General features: G+C 45.5%; 1 protein-coding gene across 1 annotated transcript in view; it reads left to right on the forward strand.

Annotated features, from left to right (window-relative positions):
- Positions 1 to 16,085, forward strand: part of HEPHL1 (hephaestin like 1) — an 84,024-nt gene that overhangs the window by 61,500 nt on the left and 6,439 nt on the right. The window contains exons 12-17 of the mRNA XM_075851483.1: positions 1,502 to 1,718; positions 2,778 to 2,917; positions 6,256 to 6,396; positions 7,144 to 7,250; positions 9,599 to 9,821; positions 9,955 to 10,094. Coding sequence (XP_075707598.1) covers positions 1,502 to 1,718; positions 2,778 to 2,917; positions 6,256 to 6,396; positions 7,144 to 7,250; positions 9,599 to 9,821; positions 9,955 to 10,094 — 968 coding nt within the window. The remainder of the gene's footprint in view (positions 1 to 1,501; positions 1,719 to 2,777; positions 2,918 to 6,255; positions 6,397 to 7,143; positions 7,251 to 9,598; positions 9,822 to 9,954; positions 10,095 to 16,085) is intronic.

A 16,085-nucleotide genomic window follows, 5' to 3' on the forward strand; every position in this document is an offset into this window, starting at 1 on the left:
TTCACATTGATGGCCACTCCTGGTGTAAAAATCCCTGAAAACCCCTTTATGCAAATCTCTATAGGCTGCTTTATGGATGTTTGTATGTGCATATAAAGGATCCAGGAGTTAGGGTATGTTCAGACACAGCTGATTTGTTTTGCCACTGATTATTTTCCGCCATTAATTTTGCTGTAAATGGTAACCAGCAGCAAATCCTTGGTAAAATTGGCATGTGTTACAATGCAAAGGGTGAAATCCATGGAAAAAAATCTGCGGCAAATCTGCAATATAAAAAGTATGCTGAGATATTCAAATGCGCAGTGGGCAAAAAGTGGAAAATATATAATAAAATAATATTAATAAAAATGTTCTGACTTTCTAGAGAACAGATTTTAGTAAAAAATAAATAAAAAAAAGAGTGCCTTTTATTATGTCATTATTTTATTTATTAATTGCTGTTTGTGTCTGTATGTATGTGATTATCTTAAAGCCTCATTCTTCTCAAAACGGAAGAATCCTGTGTGACTGTATTTATAGCGGCTCTGTCCGGGCTCCTATCGGAGGGCAGCATAGGATAGAGGGGGAGGTGCTGAGTTCAGGGATATATAGTTTTCTATGATTTGATTCAGTGTTTTCGTGTAAAAAGCTATAAAACTGCTGCCAAGACTCAGAGTCCCCGCCCACAGCCTGTGAGTCCTGCTTCTCCCGCCCACATAGAGAAACCCTGAGAGTCCTGCTTCCCCCACCCACACACAGTGATTGACAACTTTTCTTCTATGAGTTTGTATATATGTAAAGCTGTCAATCACTGTGTGTGGGTGGGGAAAGCAGGATTCACGGGCTTTCTCTATAAGTGGGCGGGGCAAACAGGACTCACAGGCTTTCTCTATGAGTCCTAGCAGCAGTTTTACAGCATTTTACATGAAAATACTGTATCAAATCATAGAAAACTATATATCCCCGAGCTCGGTGTCTCTCCCTCTATCCTATGCTGCCCTTTAGATGGAGACCTGACAGATGTGCTTGAAGCTCAATATCTCCCCCTAATTTACCTCTCAAAAGGAAGCTGACGTAGGAGGATCTGTTTTCTTTGAACAATACCTTATATCTCAGCTTCCTGTTAATGTAACATAGGGGGAGTCAAATATTAAGGTAAACTGAAGTCATGCCTGAGATTTTAGGGTTTGAGTGGACAGGCTTTAGCAGCATACATGTTGCTTAGCTCTATAGAGACATTCTGGCTAACTTAAAGGAAGACAACCTCTATCCATATGTATATTAGGGCATACGGACGACATAGAGAGGCGTCCCCCACTCAGGACCTACCTATATGAGCCAGAACGTCCATGTATTATATTCAAATAAATGGTCCCATGTAATACTCTGGAAATGTCTGGCTCTCCGCCAGTTCCCATATAAAAGAGGTTGCCTTTGACCTCTTGAATGTAATACATTAGTTCTGTAGTAATGTAAATAAATTGTTAGACAAATCTTGAAGACCTCTACTCTTCTTCTTCAGGGACATTTGAAGTTGTCTGTCAGACAATGGATCACTATATTAGTGGAATGAAACATACATATAGAGTCCAGGCATGTGACAACTCCACGGCTCATGAGCACCAGTATGGCACCATGAGAACTTACTTTATTGCGGCGGAGGAAGTGGAGTGGGATTACTCTCCTGATAGGTCCTGGGAACTCGAAAAACACAACATCACTGAAAATGAACATGAGAGGTACGTTATATATGAAACCTGGCACAGTCAAGTCAATGTCAACTCCAATGGTGGATAGAGTTTCTCCAGAATGTTCGGCCTTCTAGTGGGAACTTCAGACTTCTCATTGACGTGTTCATCATTCCTGTGATTCTCTCTATCCATCTTGCTGTTAGTCGTCCTCTTCTTCTTTTCTCTCCATCTCTTCTGCTCATAGTTGTCTACTCCAATGAGTTAGGTCGTCTTATAATACGTCTAGAATAAGAGAAAGCTTCTGTCTGTAGTATGTGCTCCAAGTGAAGGCCTCAACTTGGTTTGGTCATGGGTCCACTTGCTCCTTTCCGTAATGAACTCGCCTCTGCGGGTCCATGGTTACATTATACATGGCTTTGTGCAGGTATTGCAAATCCGGAACAAGACTTGTTTGAGTGGTTCAAAAGTTGAATTGTTTCCTATCTACATTAATTTAATTATCCATTCATGCTACGGTAGGTTCGCAGCGTAAGTCAGAGGTATACATCGGGAGAATTTCCCAACATATACCGCTGATATATGCCACTGAATAGGCATAGAGTAGTATATGTCGCCCATAGTATCCCATATTATTAAAGTACCACTTATATATATATTCGTTTTTCTGCGGGATGTTTCTGTATGGCAAAGTGTAATTGACTATGCAATTCCATACAGTTGAAAAAAACTATGATAACGTATACCGCCCCAACGAATACCAAAAGGACAGTTTTTTGGCATCCAACGGAAGAATGGGGCCCTATGGATACGTTCGGTTTAAGCACTGGGAGACTTTCCAGGGCATATGCCCAACACTGCATTGTACACTGCGAATGCAAAGTGAATAGACCCTAATACATGTTATTCTGTATACAGATGTGTCCACCCTTAACTTTCCTTGAATTGCGTTGTTATACAATTTGTCATGATACCAATTCAATACAATCTCGTGCCATCCAGTAATAAACGTATACTTTTTTTTTTTAATATGGGAGTCTATGGTAGATGGATGGTATTCGTCAGAGGTATACATTATATTACATTGCATTATATCTTGTTTTCTTTTAGCCCTGGGCACATATTTGTTAGTTCTGATGAAGACCGCATTGGATCCGTATACAAGAAAGTGGTTTACAGGGAATACAAAGACGGACATTTCACCGAACCAAAGAAAAGATCTGCAAAGGAGGAACATCTAGAAATCCTGGGTAAGGCCTCATGCACACGACCGTAAAAACACCCGTTATTGCGGGTCGTAATTACGTCCCGAAATAACGGGCCCATAGACTTCTGTTAGCCACGGGTACCTTCCCGTTTTCTCACGGGAAGGTGCCCGTGCCGTTAAAAAGATAGAACATGTTCTATTTTTTTATTTTACGGGCCGTGCTACTATACTTTATAATGGGAGCACGGCTCGGAAAAACGGCCGGCTGCCCGTGGCCGGCCGTGCTCGTAATTACGAGTCGTAATTACGAGCACGGTCGTGTGCATGAGGCCTAAAATCAAGTAATCTTTTAAAGGGAATGTCCATCTAAAAGTCCATCATGGGTTTTCTGGAATTTCACATTGATGTCCTATACGTGGGATAGAATAATCATTACTGAAGAACTAGTCAGATTTACCATTCAGGACTTAAGAAAAGCCGGGTGTGAACTACTTCCGGGAGCAGTAATAGCGGCTATATTGGTTGTCCCTTTCCTTGAAATAGACAGCAGAATTTTTAACAAATTGACAGAAGACAGGGGAAATGCATACAAAGCCTTATCTGGGTGTATAATGTTGCTAAAAGATGAAATTAACTCACCAATTCAGACGAGCGTGTCCGATTTGCGCACGTAAATATACGCAGCGCTTTTCCTACATTTCATGTCCGTGTGTGTTGCGTATTGGCATCAGTGTGCTTTGCGTGTGGCATGTGTTTTTCACGTCCGTGCAAGCACTTCTTTTAAAAACGTTATTTCTCTGCTTTTCTATGTAACTGATGCGTGAAATACGGACAGCACACAGATGTCGTCCGTGTGCTGTCCGTGGTTTTCGCACACTCATAGACTTCAATGGGCGACTAGGTGCGCAAAAATGCAACAATACAGGACATTCAGTGAGTATCACGCAACGGACACTCGCTGCATGAAAACCCACGCATGTCAGAATAGCCCCATTGAAATCAATGGGTCAGTGTGCTGTCAGTTATTTCAATGCACAGCCCACCGACGGGTATTACCAGTGGCGGATTAAGTAGACCATAGGCCCTGCGCTGTTCCCCACCACCGCTCTGCCGTGTCTATAGTGAACACCACCTTTTTGTGCGAGCATTGACAAATGGGTGTTACGATTCCCCTTGTCAAAGGGCTGTTTCCCTTCATACTGACTGTCTCCCACCATCGCTGACAGTATCACACTGTTCAGGGACACTTCCTCTTGACAATGGGAATGGTAACACGCATTGGTCTATTAGTCCTGGGTACACAAAGATATGTAGAATACAAGGATTTCCTACAACAGACATGTCAGGAGAGGTGACAGATCCCCTATAGATCCAGTGACTCACAGGTGAGGTCTTCTCCATCTGATGCAGACCGTTATGTCGACTTCGCCTGATGAGACATCTTTGCCCATCACTTCTGCAGCCATTTCCAGCCTCTATAGAAACACACAAATTTAGACACCAAGGCCCCAGAACCATACGTTAAAGTGGTTGTCCGGGCACAGACCATTTTTTATACTGATGACCTATCGATGTGACCGGGCAACCACTTTTACTCAGACAAATAAATTTTGACCCCAGATTAGATCATAGAATACATACAGACCCAGACCTTCTAAACTATTGCAGTCCCCAGACAAGTCCCCCCTAAACAAATACAGACCCCTGAACAAGCACCCTGAATAAATACAGACCCCAGAACAAGCACCCTAAACAAGTACAGACCTCGGACCAGACCCCTAAATACAGACCCCAGACCCGACCCCCTACACTAAGAGTATGTTCACACGTGCACGTCCGTTACGGCTGAAATTACGGAGCTGTTTTCAGGAGAAAACAGCTCCTGAATTTCAGACGTAATTGCTCGTACTTGCGTTTTTCGAGGTGGCAATTACGGATGTAATTGGAGCTGTTTTCAATGGAGCCAATGAAAAACGGCTCCAATTACGTCTCAAGAAGTGACATGCACTTCTTTGACGCGGGCGTCTTTTTACGCGCCGTCTTTTGACAGCGGCGTGTAAAAAAACAGCCGGTGTGCACAGAACATCGTAAGACTAATTGCTTTCAATGGGCAGATGTTTGCCGGCGCTTTGGAGCCGTATTTTTGGACGTAATTTGAGGCGTAAAACGCCCGAATTCCGTCCGTAAATAGGGCGTGTGAACATACCCTATTAATGAACCCAGACCAGACTCCCTTAATACAGACCCCAGACCAGGCCCCCTAAACTAATACAGACTTCTAAATAAAGACCCCTAAACTATACAGACCCCTAAACTATACAGACCCTAGACCAGGCCCCCTAAATCCGGACACCATAAACTAATACAGACCCCAGACACCTAAATACAGACCCCAAACCTGACCCCCTACACTAATAATGACCCCAGACCTGACTCCCTTAAGTAATACAGACCCCAGTCCAGACCCCCTAATCTAATACAGACCCCAGACCAGTCCCCTAAATACAGACCCCAAAATAAAAACCCCTAAACTAATACAGACCCTAGAACAGGCCCCCTAAATACAGACCCCAGATGTCAAACTAATACAGATCCCCTAAATACAGACCCCAGACCCCTTAAACTCATACAGGCACCAAACTTCCTAAATACAGACCAGACCCCCTAAATACAGTCCCCAAACCAGACCATATAAATACAGTCCCCAAACCAGGCCCCCCAAATACAGTCCCCACACCAGACCCCTGAATACAGACCCCTTAAACAAACCCATCCCCTTATACTTACATAGCAGCTCATCTCAGTCTTCTCTGTGGAGTTTTGCTGCTGCTGCGGTCATGTGACCAGGAGGTCTCTAAACAGTAGTAAGAACTTCAGAGATGAGTTCATGTGACCTTATGTCTAAAGGTCCTTTTGCAAGACATATACAATGGCGTTTCGCTGCGGTTTTTGCCGCGATTTGTGGCAAAATCGTGGCAATAACGCAACAAACTACATTGTACTTTTGGCGGCCATGGGCCCCCCGGGAGCCTCGGGCTCCGGGCAGCCGCCCAAAATGTCCTATGGTGATCCGCCATTGGGTATTACCCTCATCTGAATGAGCCCTAATGATAGTGAGATGCCTCTGCTCATTCGGTCCCAGTTTATACAGCAAAGCCCTAAAATAAACTACAGGAAATATGTATCTGTATCGGCCTATTGTGACCATTCCAGTAACCAGCGTGACAACTGGAATATTTCAAGATTTTTTTTATGTGGATAGTCACATAAAAAACACCACCAAAAATGTTTTAAAATATGTTTAGAATAAAAACCTGATGTAAATGCTATGTAATTTTCTGATGATACATTCTCTTTAATAACACACCTTCCTTGTTATAGGCCCATTCATAAGAGCAGAGGTCGGGGAGAGTATACTCATTGTATTTAAAAACAAGGCCTCGAGGCCGTACTGCATCTATGCGCATGGTGTTCAGGTAGCGAATCTCGAAGATGGAAGTGTGATCCAAGATACTCTACCAGGTGAGTTAAAGATCTAATAGGTTATTTGTGATCAACCTATAAGAAATAGACCCTAGTGACAAGTGATATTCTCCAAAGTCACCTCCGAATAGGATTTTCTTCTGCTGGTCCTTCGGAACCTGTTAAGGGGAAACAGCTTCTGATTTTTAGATGTTTTTTTCGGGTCAATGAAAAACGGCTCCAAATATGGCTCAAGAAGTGACATGCACTTTCTTTTACAGGGCGTCTTTTTACAAGCCGTTTTTTTAAAATGGGTCGTAAAAAATGCCCCCTCGGAACAGAACGCTGTATTTCCCATTGAAATCAATGGGCCTATGTTTGTAGGTGTTCTGCTTCCGATTTTTCAGGCTGAAAATAGCCCGTGTGCACATACCCTTACTGTTTCAAAGCCTGAGCCCACCAGAGGATCCACTAGTAGTGATTTACTCACAGGTATCTATGACATATCAGAGGATTATTTTGACAGAATTTTCCCTGTTGGGCCCAAACATTATTAGTTAGGAAGGATCAATAAGGCTCTGTTCACATATGCATTGTGGCTTCTGTTCCTACAATGGATCCCAATGGTGCCAGACGGAGTCTATTGACTTATAATTGGATCTGTCTGGGTGTCCGTCATTTTGATGGCAAGAATAATAACGCTATATACTGCACTGATTTTGCAGTCAAATCTGACGGAATTGCCAACGCAGATGTGAATAGAGCCTAATATAATAATATTTTATCTCACTCCAATTTTTTTTTTAGGTGGAACAAGCACTTATCAATGGAATGTGCCAGAACGATCGGGACCAGGGAGCAATGATCCGGACTGTTTAACGTGGGCCTACTACTCCAAGAAAGACTTTATGAAAGTGAGATGACAATACAATGTTTATACTACTTTTTTCATGTTTTGTATTGCTCTTCATCTATATCTATGTAACTTTTATAGGTCAGTCATAGGGGCAATACACAGGCCACATTTATTAAGATGTCTTTCAGTAAAACTGTCCTTGTTGCCCATAGCAACCAATCAGAACTCAGCTTTCATTTCTTAAACCGCTCTGGAAAAATGAAAGCTGTGCTCTGATTGGTTGCTATGGGCAACAAGGCCGGTTTTACTGCTAGACAGTTTTGACAAACGAGGCCCATCATTTTCCAAAGATCCTCTGAAATATAAAAGGTGGAATCTGATTGGTTGCTATGGGCAACTCCACTTTACCCTTGTACCAGTTTTGATCTCCCTCATTGACTTGTGTCTATTAGGGTATGTTCACACGCACTAATTACGGACATAATTCGGGTGTTTTTGCCCCGAATTACGTCCAAAAAATGCGCCTCGATAGCGTTGACAAACATCTGCCCATTGAAAGCAATGGGCAGACGTTTGTCTGTTCACACGAGGCGTATATTTACGCGCCGCTGTCAAATGACGGCGCGTAAATAGACGCCCGCGTCAAAGAAGTGACCGGTCACTTCTTTGGGCGTAATTGCAGCCGTTATTCATTGACTCCAATGAAAAGCAGCGCCAATTACGTCCGTAATGGTCGCGGCGTTCAAGCGCCTGCACATGCCGTTACGGCTGAAATTACAGGGATGTTTCCTCCTGAAAACATCCCCGTAATTTCAGCCGTTACGGACGCTGCCGTGTGAAGAAACCCATGTTTAGGGAAAGGATAAGGAGTTTACGTATCAAGCTGGTCGTCTCCATTTCAGCACAAAAAGATAAATGTTCCTATTAAGCTGGATTCACACACACAACGCTTTCTGTGTTTTTATCCGTTTTTGGTGGCGTTTTTATCATCGTTTTTGTGGTGCTTATTTTGGAGCAGTCAGATGTTACATTAAAGTTTATAGTAAAATATAAAAAGCATTACATACACTGCATTTTTGTTTGTGGCGTTTTCGAGGCAATTTTGTGGTCAGTGGTGGTTTTTTCCAAACTCAGCATGCTCTGGGTATGGTGTTTTTTCCACCTGTTTTCCCCATAGGCTTCTCTATAGGACTGAGTTCACATTGGGTGGATACGCTGCGTAAAAGCACGCAGCGAATCCGCCCTGCGCGCAGCAGGGAATTCCCAGCGAAAAACCGCACCAAATGTCCCCTGCGGAAACTACAGCAGGCCGGTCTCTCGGGATGACATTTCATCCCATGTGACCGCCGCTACAGCTTGTGATTGGCTGCAGCGGTCGCATGGGAAGAAACGTCATCCCAGGAGGCTGGCCTGGAGGAAGAAACACAAACTCCTGGGTAAGTATAAGAATTATTTTTTTTCTGAGTTGCTTTTTTTGTGGCAGAATCACTGCGAACCCACCGCAAAAAATGCAATAACTGCTATTTGTTGCGGGTTTACCTTCCGATTGAATTCAATGGGGAAAACCTGCAACAAATAAGCAGCATTTACGCAAATACAATTGACATGCTATGGAATAAAATTCCGCACTGCGGGTCAGTTTCTGAGCGCTTGTTCCGCTCAGTACTTACGCAGCGTGTGGATCAGATTTGTTTTATCTCATCCACTTTGCTGCTACTGTATTTGCTGCGGATTTTCCGCAACAAATTCCGTTGAACTGACCCTAGGGCTTCAAGAAACACCAGTAAAAAAGCATGTACAAAATGACACCAAATAAAAAACGCCATCAAAAACACCATAAAATAAAGGCTGTAATATTTTACTAAACACTGCCGTTTTAACATGCATATTGTTACTTATGTAGATATCCATGTGTGAAGGATGTCTAAATCCCTTTCCACATACCTATACATCATAAGTGGGAGGCTATTTTGGCATTTTGATGTACATGTACGTCAAGACTATTGTGATTTACAGCTGCCCTCCTGTACTAACGGCTAGGATCTGAGAAAACTCCAATCCCGGCCCTAGAATCCCTAAAGTACTGCAATACATGTCAATTTCCAGTGAAATGCTAGTGAATGGAGTTTTACAAAAACCCAATCCAGACGTGAATTTTTTCGTTGCGGATTTCAAAACCCGCAGCATGTCTATTATATTGTGGATTTTACAAAGGGTGAAATACACTGCACATTCGTTGCAATTTTTTTCCCCACCATTTTTGGCCTTACTGTATATTACTGGACAGCCGTTCTAACCTCCACACTGCTCATCAATTACTGTTTTAGAGACTGGTATTTTCTTAATAATTTTTTATTGGAAAGCGATTGTCATGTTTTATGGTATTTTGCGAATCCCATTTTGCAGGACATGTACAGTGGCCTGGTGGGACCACTACTGACTTGTCGGAAAGGTGTGCTGAACAACAAAGGCCTGAGGAAGGACGTCGCCCGGGAATTTGCCTTGTTGTTCTTGGTGTTTGATGAAAACCTCTCATGGTATTTGGATGACAATATTGAGAGTTATATTCATAAAGACCCCGCTGCTATCAATATGAAAGAGGAATTTGAGGAAAGCAACAAAATGCATGGTAGGTAGTTTAACACTTTCTGCACGCTTTAGAGCTCACATGTCCCGGCATCCCTTGCTGGTTCAGTGTCTGCACTGAAGATGTATTGATTTTTTTCCGCTATGTAAATACTTATTAATTTGTGGAATTTCAGCTATAAATGGAAAGATCTATGGAAATCTCCATGGGCTGACCATGACTGAAGGCGAGAAGACCAATTGGTATCTTCTGGGAATGGGGAATGAAGTTGACATGCATACAGTACATTTCCATGCTCAGAGCTTCCTTTATAAGGTGAGTGCCCTTCAGATCTTCTCTCATACAGTGATAATAAGTCTAAAGAGCATCATGTACACACAATAATGACCCCAAACCGTGAAATGCTAAGTCGTGTTGTTGGAGACCTGCCGTAGAGGCCCAAATGCACCCACTGGCACATGTCCTGGCAGTTTAAGCCCTATAGGGCCGACCTTTGTTCGCGCTCTGTCAGTTCCAGCATCATAAATGCCAGGGTGATGTTTTTTTTTTACAAAAAAGGCTTGAGGCCTAACAAATGCTCCCAGTGCTATTCAGTGAGAATGTCTGTTTAGACATAGAGCGATCAGCTAAAACCACAGCCTAATATTGCGTAGATTCCCCTCGTGCCACCGAAACAGCTCTGCCCATCAAGGCATGGATTCAGGGCCGTATTTGGAGTTTGTGCTGCCCTAGGCTCTTTTAGGGCTGACGCCCCCGATAATGCAGCTTTTCCGCCGCAAAAATCGCAACATGTGCTAATTGTTGCGGGTTTTACCTCCCCATTGAATTTAATAGGGAAAACCTGCAACAGAAAACCAGCGATTCCACAACATAAATTGACATGCTGCTAACTTAGAAAAATGCACCGGAGGTCAATTTATGAAGTTTTTTCGGTGGGTTATTTACGCAGCGTGTGGATGAGATTTGTTCATATATCATCCACTCTACTGCTACTGTGTTATGCTGCAGATTTTTTGCAATGAAATCCGTTGCATAAAAACCGCAGTGTTTACGCTACGTGTGCACATACCCTAAAAGAAATGTCCAGTGCTACCCCATTAACATTCCCTCCACTGCCCCCCACATGAACACTGGGGCCCATTTCCCCTATTATTGATCAGGTGACAGTTTATTATTTATTTATTTTTTAAAAAACACTCCTTCAGCGGCCCCCCCTTCCCAACTGGATCAAAAAACTTCCACTGTATTATATCAAGTCCAGAGTCAGCGCAGCGTCTAGCAGGACATTTCCCAGCACTTCATGCTTCCCTCTGCTGACAGCTTTATGGAGATGTGGATTTGATTTTCCAGCAGGACTGGCACCTGCACACACTGCCAAAAGTACCAATACCTGGTGTAATAACCACAGTACCACTGCGCTTGATTGGCCAGCAAACTCGCCTGACCTAAACCCCATAGAGAATCTATAGGGTATTGTCAAGAGGAAGATGAGACACCAGACCCAACAATGCAGACGAGCTGAAGGCCGCTATCAAAGCAACCTGGGCTTCCATAACACCTCAGCAGTGCCACAGGCTGATCTCCTCCATGCCACGCCACATTGATAACACCTCAGCAGTGCCACAAGCTGATCGCCTCCATGCCACACCGCATTGATAACACCTCAGCAGTGCCACAGGCTGATCGCCTCCATGCCACGCCACATTGATAACACCTCAGCAGTGCCACAAGCTGATCGCCTCCATGCCACACCGCATTGATAACACCTCAGCAGTGCCACAGGCTGATCGTCTCCATGCCACACCGCATTGATAACACCTCAGCAGTGCCACAGGCTGATCGCCTCCATGCCACGCCACATTGATAACACCTCAGCAGTGCCACAAGCTGATCGCCTCCATGCCACACCGCATTGATAACACCTCAGCAGTGCCACAAGCTGATAGTCTCCATGCCACACCGCATTGATAACACCTCAGCAGTGCCACAGGCTGATCGCCTCCATGCCACGCCACATTGATAACACCTCAGCAGTGCCACAAGCTGATCGCCTCCATGCCACACCGCATTGATAACACCTCAGCAGTGCCACAGGCTGATCCCCATGCCACGCCACATTGATAACACCTCAGCAGTGCCACAGGCTGATCCCCATGCCACGCCACATTGATAACACCTCAGCAGTGCCACAGGCTGATCGCCCCCATGCCACGCCGCATTGATAACACCTCAGCAGTGCCACAAGCTGATCCCCATGCCACGCCACATTGATAACACCTCAGCAGTGCCACAGGCTGATCCCCATGCCACGCCACATTGATAACACCTCAGCAGTGCCACAGGCTGATCGCCTCCATGCCACGCCACATTGATAACACCTCAGCAGTGCCACAAGCTGATCGCCTCCATGCCACACCGCATTGATAACACCTCAGCAGTGCCACAAGCTGATCGTCTCCATGCCACACTGCATTGATAACACCTCAGCAGTGCCACAGGCTGATCGCCTCCATGCCACGCCGCATTGATAACACCTCAGCAGTGCCACAGGCTGATCACCTCCATGCCACGCCGCATTGATAACACCTCAGCAGTGCCACAAGCTGATAGTCTCCATGCCACACCGCATTGATAACACCTCAGCAGTGCCACAGGCTGATCGCCTCCATGCCACGCCACATTGATAACACCTCAGCAGTGCCACAAGCTGATCGCCTCCATGCCACACCGCATTGATAACACCTCAGCAGTGCCACAGGCTGATCCCCATGCCACGCCACATTGATAACACCTCAGCAGTGCCACAGACTGATCGCCTCCGTGCCACGCCACATTGATAACACCACAGCAGTGCCACAGGCTGATCTCCTCCATGTCACGCCTCATTGATAACACCTCAGCAGTGCCACAGGCTGATCGCCTCCATGCCACGCCGCATTAATAACACCTCAGCAGTGCCACAGGCTGATCCCCATGCCACGCCGCATTGATAACACCTCAGCAGTGCCACAGGCTGATCCCCATGCCACACCGCATTGATAAAACCTCAGCAGTGCCACAGGCTGATCGTCTCCGTGCCACGCCACATTGATAACACCACAGCAGTGCCACAGGCTGATCTCCTCCATGTCACGCCTCATTGATAACACCTCAGCAGTGCCACAGACTGATCGCCTCCGTGCCACGCCACATTGATAACACCACAGCAGTGCCACAGGCTGATCTCCTCCATGTCACGCCTCATTGATAACACCTCAGCAGTGCCACAGGCTGATCGCCTCCATGCCACGCCGCATTAATAGCACCTCAGCAGTGCCACAGGCTGATCCCCATGCCACGCCGCATTGATAACACCTCAGCAGTGCCACAGGCTGATCCCCATGCCACACCGCATTGATAACACCTCAGCAGTGCCACAGGCTGATCGCCTCCGTGCCACGCCACATTGAGAACACCACAGCAGTGCCACAGGCTGATCTCCTCCATGTCACGCCACATTGATAATACCTCAGCAGTGCCACAGGCTGATCGCCTCCATGCCACGCCGCATTAATAACACCTCAGCAGTGCCACAGGCTGATCGCCTCCATGCCACGCCGCATTGATAACACCTCAGCAGTGCCACAAGCTGATCGCCTCCATGCCACAACGCATTGATAACACCTCAGCAGTGCCACAGGCTGATCACCTCCATACCACGCCGCATTGATAGCAAGCACCTCAGCAGTGCCACAAGCTGATCGCCTCCATGCCACGCCAAATTGATAACACCTCAGCAGTGCCACAAGCTGATCGCCTCCATGCCACACCGCATTGATAACACCTCAGCAGTGCCACAGGCTGATCACCTCCATACCACGCCGCATTGATAGCAAGCACCTCAGCAGTGCCACAAGCTGATCGCCTCCATGCCACGCCACATTGATAACACCTCAGCAGTGCCACAAGCTGATCGCCTCCATGCCACACCGCATTGATAACACCTCAGCAGTGCCACAGGCTGATCCCCATGCCACGCCGCATTGATAATACCACAGCAGTGCCACAGGCTGATCTCCTCCATGTCATGCCGCATTGATAACACCTCAGCAGTGCCACAGGCTGATCGCCTCCATGCCACGCCGCATTGATGCAGTAATTCATACAGAGTCGGAGCCCAGACCAAGTATTGAGGGCAGATACTGTACATACTTTTCAGTAGGCCAACAGTTTGGTATTAAAAATTATTTTTGAAATTGGGCTTATATAATATTCTAATTTTCTGAGACACTAAATTTTTGGTTTTCATTAACTGTTCCCATAATCATCAACATTAAAAGAAAATAATGCTGGAAATAGATCCCTCTGTGGGTAATGAATATATAGAATATATGAGTTTCACTTTTTGAGTTGAATTACTGAAATAAATTAACTTCTTGATGATATTCTAACTCATTGAGAAGGACTAGTATATCATAGCCAAAACTGCCCATCTAAAAGGGGCTGTTGCTTTAACCCCTTCCCGCTGCTGGACGTACTATCAGGTCAGGGTAGCTATATCGTTCGCGCTCCATGACCTAATAGTATGTCCTGCATTCATCACAGTGGTGCTCGCGCCCCGCGCGTTCATAAGCTGTGATAGCTGCTGTTTCCGACAGCAGGCTATCACAGCTTAATGTGCCAGGACCAGTTGCTATGGTACCGCCTCGGCGATCGCCGCAATTGGCTAGTCAGTGACTAACTAACCAATAGCCGTGATCGGTCTCTTCACTTCCTCTCCCTGACATCACATCCTGCTGCAACCGCCCTGAACGCCTCTGTTGGAGTTAGCGAGGCGTTCAGATCAGTTGTGAGCGGAGAGACAGAAGAGAGAAGTGAAAAAAAGGTTACAAAAAGCACTTTTTTTGCTTCCCACCTTCCCATCCACTACCCACTCCTGGTCCCTTCCTCCTTGAGTTCCCCCCCACGTTTTTGGTCAGTGATCTCCTATCACTGACCACTTTTCAGTCTTCAGGACCAAATTTCTTGGTCCTTGGGGATTTTGTTTTCAATTTTTTTCTATATAAAACATATAAAATAAAAAAATATATACCTGACCTGTAATACCACACCCCGATGTAGCGTATGGCCATGTCCAGGATGCGTTATGAGGCAATACTTTGCTTCTTACATTATGCCGATAATGAGCCGTGCCCACCCCGAGATGACCCCAGTTTTGACCGTTTGTATAAACGGAGACCCCTATTAGACCGTTTCAGTGCCCGGTTTTCCCAAGCATACACCCCCGAGAAGTGTATTTCTATTGATGAGTCCTTTGTACATTTTAAAGGGAGGCTTCAATTCCGCGAGTACCTGCCGGGTAAGAGGGCAAGGTATGGCGTGAAGATGTATAAGCTGCGAGAGTGCATCAGGGTATACCTACAGGTTTAGGATATATGAAGGGAAGGACACCAGTATTCAGTCCCCAGAATGCCCCCCCCCCCTTACTGGACCAGGGTTACCAACTCTACCTGGATAATTTTTATACCAGCGTCCCACTCTTCAACTGCCTCGCTTCCAGAAGTCCTGCGGCATGCGGCACTGCTAGAAGAAACCTGAGAGGCCTCCCTAAGACTCTGCAGGGCAAACACTCAGAAGGGGTGAGAGCAGGGCACAATCTAGCAGCAACATATTGTGTGTCAAGTACAAGGACAAGAGAGATGTCACACCAGTACCCATGTGCCAGTACGAGGTACCAGTACAGAGACCCCCAAACCAGACTGCATCCTGGACTACAATAGGTACATTGGAGGGGTGGACTTGTCAGATCAAGCCCTACAGCGCCATGCGGTGTGGTATAAGAAGCTGGCCGGGCACATCATACAGATGGCATTGTACAATGTGTATGTGCTACGTCGATGTACAGGCCAGACGGGAACTTTCCTGGAATTTCAAGAGGTGGTTATCAAGAAACTAATTTTTGGGGTTTCTATTGCTTTGATACCTCTGGGGCGCAAATGCGACATGGCACCTGAAAACCAATCCAGCAAAATCTGGACTCCAAAGAACACAAAGCGCTCCATCCCTTCTGAGCCCTCCCATGAGCCCAAACGGCAGTTTATCACCACAAATGTGGTATTGACGCATGGGGAATTTTGTTTCTTGTGAAAATAAGAAATTTTGGTCAAAAATGACATCTTATTGAAACAAATGTCATTTTTTTTTTTATTTCACAGCCCAATTCAAATACGTGCTGTGAAAAAACTTTGGGGTAAAAATGGTAACAACAACCATACATGAATTCCTTGAGGGGTGTAGTTTCCAAAATGGGGTCACTATTGGGGGATT

This window comes from Rhinoderma darwinii, chromosome 2 (assembly GCF_050947455.1).
Source record: "Rhinoderma darwinii isolate aRhiDar2 chromosome 2, aRhiDar2.hap1, whole genome shotgun sequence".
Lineage (NCBI taxonomy): Eukaryota > Metazoa > Chordata > Amphibia > Anura > Rhinodermatidae > Rhinoderma > Rhinoderma darwinii.